The 5,544-nt window shown below is 32.4% G+C and overlaps 2 protein-coding genes across 2 annotated transcripts; one reads left to right on the top strand and one right to left on the bottom strand.

Moving 5' to 3' along the window:
- The first annotated feature begins 689 nt into the window (after positions 1–689).
- LOC131611897 (uncharacterized) lies at positions 690–2,258 on the top strand. Its single transcript, XM_058883732.1, has one exon. The coding sequence runs from the start codon at positions 812–814 to the stop codon at positions 1,523–1,525; it is 714 nt and encodes a 237-aa protein (XP_058739715.1). The 5' UTR covers positions 690–811; the 3' UTR covers positions 1,526–2,258.
- Positions 2,259–2,499: 241 nt separating this feature from the next.
- LOC131611896 (uncharacterized) lies at positions 2,500–4,709 on the bottom strand. The gene is made up of 3 exons (XM_058883731.1): positions 4,060–4,709; positions 2,890–3,444; positions 2,500–2,767 (listed from the first exon to the last, which is right to left on the bottom strand). The coding sequence occupies exons 1-3, from the start codon at positions 4,672–4,674 to the stop codon at positions 2,669–2,671; spliced, it is 1,269 nt and encodes a 422-aa protein (XP_058739714.1). The 5' UTR covers positions 4,675–4,709; the 3' UTR covers positions 2,500–2,668.
- Between the last annotated feature and the right edge of the window lie 835 nt (positions 4,710–5,544).

The following is a 5,544-nucleotide window of genomic DNA, read 5'->3' as shown; positions in this document are numbered from 1 at the left end:
TAGAATACGAGTGATGAGTGATTGAGTGATTGTTGGATGTAGATCAACAATCGAAATGAAAAGTAAGGTCATGCTCCAGTGCGGTAGCTAGAAATGAAGGTTCGGCAGTTGGTTAAAGAATTAAACACTCTTGTTGGATTGAACTATGAACTTGTTTGTTGAATTGAACTATGAATTTGCTTTTACTTTCACTATCAGTATAGTCTAGTTCGGGAGTCAATTCTAATATCAAATGGTTTCAGCCTCCTTTCGATCGAAATTATGGGTCCGATTGAATTATAAATTTAGTTGGTCATATTGAACGTCTTATCTACCCAAAAATAAATTATATGCTTGACATATTAAAATTAGTTTTAGTAACTTTCTATGATTTTCCACATACCATCTAAGTCTCATAAAAATAAATCTAATAGCAATTCATATTTCAATAAAACCAAATATACACTCTCCTATACAAAAAGCAATAATCAAATAGTACTACTCAACTTAAAATAAAGATTTACTTTAATATCCCAAAATGTAAGAAACTTTGTTTTATAGTTCATGCAAACACATTTTCAAATAATTTAGGTTCTTAAATATGTAAAATATTACTCATTTTAATAATTAAAAACATTTTTCATTAATTAATTTAATTCATAATAAACTATTTAATCCGTAAAATTCCCATACCACCCTTTCCCTCTTGTTTTGTTTTCCTCTGTTTTCTCTCTCCTCACTCACACAACCTTTCTCTTCCTAAATTTTCAAAGTCCACCCTTACCTCTCTTTCTCTTCTTTCTTCACCACTAAACTATAGTAGTAATTCAGAATGCCAGTTAATCGTAGAAACCGTAACGGCACACTCACTGCCACCCCCAACCCTAACCCCAGACCACAACCACCACCACCATCCTTCGTCATCACCGTCGTCGACCATTCCCTCCCATACGACACCCACAACATCTACTCCATCACCTTCGATTCAAACCCCCCTATCCAAACCCTCCTAACCTCCACCCCCTCCATAGTCGACACATGGCTCCTCGACACCCTCCGTCTCCAATCCCCCTCCCCCCTCCTCGTCGGCTTCGACATCGAATGGCGCCCTAACTTCCAACGCGGCCAATCAAACCCCGCCGCCGTCCTCCAGCTCTGCATCGACAACCGCTGCCTCGTTTTCCAAATCATCCATTCCCCTTTCATCCCTGACTCCCTCCTAACCTTCCTAGCCAACGCTAATAACAGATTCGTTGGAGTTGGGATTAAAGCTGATGTAGAGAAGCTTCTAGAAGATTATAATATCAGCGTCGCGAATTTCGTTGATTTACGGAACCTCGCTGCTGATGTGTTGAATGATCGGGAGATGTTGAGGACTGGTATTAAATCGTTGGCGCTGCATGTGATTGGGAAATCTGTTCAGAAACCAAAGAAGGTTTCTATGAGTAGATGGGATAATGTTTGGCTTAATGCTGAGCAGGTTAAGTATGCAACTGTTGATGCTTTTGTTTCGTTTGAGATTGGTCGTCGTCTTTATTCTAATTAGAATTGATTTCAATGTTTCGATAAGACAATTCAGTTGGTAGCTATGCATGAAAAAATTGATTTGGATGATTTATGTGTTTTGTGTTTGGTTTTGTTTTATCTCTGGTTTTTCAGTGCTGGTTATTTATGCATACATGAATGAATGTCTTATATTTGGGGGATTTTTCTTTTGTGTTTGTGTTTATGTGTTAATGACGGTTATTATTGATTGATTTTGGATTGAAGTAATTAATACAATCTTAAGATTAAAGAACATGATATTACAGGCTCATAAGTTGTTTTTCAACTTTTTTCCATAAGCTCTTTAGAATGATTTACAAATATGTCAAAGGGGTCATGTTATAATCATGTTGGAGATTGGAAGGGGTTACTCCCTCCGGCCTGAAAAAGAGAATATTTGCTTATAATTATGGCCAGAGGGAGTATATAAATACATCACATAAATGCTTACATCCGAATGTCATGCCAAGTGATTAGTTTTGCAGGATTGCTAGATTGCACTCCTTAAAACAAATTCAGCATATTTGAGCTAGATCATCACTTTATTTTTATTTATTTTTCTTGATTGCAAGCATCGTTTTAATTTGCGGTGCAACCACAATTGCAAGGACAGGACAATATTGTTGATGCGATAGTTATAGTCAGTGTTTTAAAAAATGGTCTCAAACGCGTAAAAGTTTTCGCAATTTCGGTCGGTAAAGATATCACGACAATGATTGCTGTTGTTGCGAATTAACTATAATTTGTTCTTCAATATAGAAAACAGTAATAACGGTATCAGTATCGACATTTACCGAAACCATTAATCGCTTAATTGCTTAATTATTTAATGCTTTGGGGTTCAATGATGTGAAGCTCATTGTCCTTTTTTTTTGTCAACCAAAAACAGTTAAATGCTGCTCAAAATTCAGGAAATAAATTGTATTGTTGAAGGAAAAAACTGAAACTGATATATATGAACTGATAACATAATGAAGATCTACAAAAAATGGAATAAAAATTCAGAAGCAAATCTAAAAAAATGCAGAGATCTACAACAAAAGCAGACAGATGAAAAAAATGCAAAAACAAATCTACAGGACTAAAGGAGATGAAATTGAAGAGTAATTCAGAAACTCATAAATAGCAAAACAAAGAGCCATCATTATCTCAAAGGTTTCGCTTTACTTGTTGCGAGAAATGGACCAAGACCATGAGTGAGAGCTGTTGGTGAGATCAAAGAAGCTTTCAGAAGACTATGAGCCTGCAATCCCACAAAAATTTCAAATAAATGTAACATATAATCAAACATTTTCACACTCACATGTATAGTTATAATGAACTTATTGAAATAAAAGAAATTTAATTGATAACTCCACACTTTACCTCTTTATTGCCAATTGTTATCAGTTTTTCTTCCAAATCAGAGAGAGGAATTTTCGATTCAGTCAGAAACGAAATAGCGGAGGCTGAGGAACCTGGCGTGACGACCAAGTCATCTGTTACCATATACATTGAGGGACTCTTCATGATTTTTTGTCCATTAAAGTTAGATTTGAGTTGCTTAGACACCATATCTTTTCTGGATTTCATATACCTTTTGGGATCCAAGTCAAGCATGCTCTTGAATAAATTATCTATGTTGTCATAACCAGAGTTTCCATTTAACATATTCTCAACTCCTCCCAAAGGGAATCTCAGAAACATCAGTAACAAGTCTGCGAAATCCTCTTCACCTAAAGCATACAGAATTTTGCTATTGGACTTTCTTACCATGGCCTTTATTTCTATTGTGTTCCTTACAAGCAGTGCTCCGTTTCTACAATCATCTAAATCAAGTACATTGACGGGTCTTGGATTCTCACAAAGAAGCTTCTTTGTCACGAATACATCTGTTAAAGGTGTTGTAGACACTAAGGAGCACTTCACCAGATCGATTATCTACGGAAAAAAAGTGAAAGTTAGATATCTTTAGTAATAACCAATGTATAAATTGGGCTTAGATGGATTATCTATAAAAACAAGTGAAATTTAGATAACTTTAGTAACGAGCTATGTACAAATTGGAATCAGATCAATTATCTAAAAAAACAACTGAAATTTAGAAGTTTCTATAACTTTAGTAACAAGCAATGTACAAATTGGACTTATATCAATTATCTACAAAAACAAGTGAAATTTAGATAATTTTAGTGATAAGCATTGCACAAATTGGACTTAGATCGATTATCTACCAAAACAAGTGAAATTTAGATGATTTTAGTATCAAGCAATGCAATTGGACTTAGATAGATTATCTACAAAAACAAGCGAAATTTAGATAACTTTAGTAACAAGCAATGTAAAAAATGGACTCAGATCGATTATCTACAAAAACAAGCAAAATTTAGATAACTTTAGTGACAATCAATGTAAAAATATGTAGATAACTTTAGTAACAAGCAATATACAAATTGGACTCGGATAGATTATCTACAAAAACAAGTGAAATTTAGATAACTTTAGTAACAAGTAATGTATAAATCAGACTCGATAGATAAATAGGCAGGTAAATACCTCTCTACGAGTGACATTGACCGTTAATATCTTGATAGTATCTACATCTTCACATCCAAGATACTTAGCTATAGAAATTGGACTTTGAGAATTATCAGGCTTCACACTCAAATCATCAGAAACAATAAAGGTTGCGGTTTTTGGAACAAAACCTTTTTTATGGTATGAAACGCTGCATAACTCATCTTTCTTATCCATAAAACACCTACAATTCCAACACCCGGATACAAGCTCACACTTTTTGTCACGGCATCTAAAAGATCTCAACTTCTCGGTGTCGTCAACGTTGAGTTTTAGAAGCCGGCAATACTGTTCCATCGAGTTAATCGGACGGACCAATAGTTCTCTTTCCAAAGCTGATAAGAATTTCCCTTTATCAAGTTTGGTCACACTTTCATATAAAAAGCTTATGCTTCCAACATCAATATTTTCCATGTTGGATTCTTGGCTCACAAGCCTTGCAATGGTGCCTAATGGTAGGGTTAAGAAGCTTAGTAATACATCAACAAAGTCTTTCCCTGCTTGGAGAAATAAAACCTTGTTTCTCAGTTCATCTACCACGATTCTTACCTTGGTTGAAGTACACAAATTCAACTTACGTAGAAGAGTAGCCATAGAGAACTGAAGTAATAATAATAATAATAATAAACCTAAAGATCGAAAGGTTCAATCTATTTTGATTTCTAGAAGTGATTTCCAATGTTTGTGAATCAATTAAAAGGAGCTCTTGTAACAAAAAGTCCACAATTGTGGGAATCGTTAGCGGGTATAAGGGAAGAATTATTCAATAAAAAAAAGGTTAAGTTTGTTAAATAAAATTTGGTTTCAGTTATGAATTGACACATAGTATCATAGGGCGAAGGAAAAGGTATTATACTATTATTGTTGCAAAAAATCAGGGATTTCGATTAAAAGAATAATTTCATTTATTTATATAATAATTTAAAGACTTATTCTTCCAAAAGAAGAGGTAAAAGTTTTCTATGAACTGACACATGTAATTAAAAAATCTGGAGTTTAGATTATTTATACAAAATTTTCTTAAATCTGTTTTATTATTATTATTATTATTATTATTATTATTATTATTATTATTATTATTATTATTATTATTATTATTATTATTATTATTATTATTATTATTATTATTATTATTATTATTATTATTATTATTATTGTTATTATTATTATTATTATTTATTTATTTATTTATTTATTTATTTATTTATTTATAAAAGTAGATAAATATGAACTACTCCATCCCTAATGAAATAAAATATAAATAAAACAAGTACTTACACATTTATTTATGATTAGTTACAAAAAATTATTATTATTTATTTAAAAATTGAATTTTATTATCTAAATTGTGCTTCATCTCATTTAGTTGCATTTTTTATTAAAGATAATTATTAATAAATGACAACTAATTAACAACACACGAAAATATGTCTCTTTGCAATCATGAAACAACAACAAAATTAA

The sequence above is a fragment of the Vicia villosa genome, linkage group LG6, assembly GCF_029867415.1.
Source record: "Vicia villosa cultivar HV-30 ecotype Madison, WI linkage group LG6, Vvil1.0, whole genome shotgun sequence".
Classification (NCBI taxonomy): Eukaryota; Viridiplantae; Streptophyta; class Magnoliopsida; order Fabales; family Fabaceae; genus Vicia; species Vicia villosa.
The sequence above is the reverse complement of the archived record's forward strand: the minus strand, read 5'-3'. Positions and strand labels throughout refer to the sequence as shown.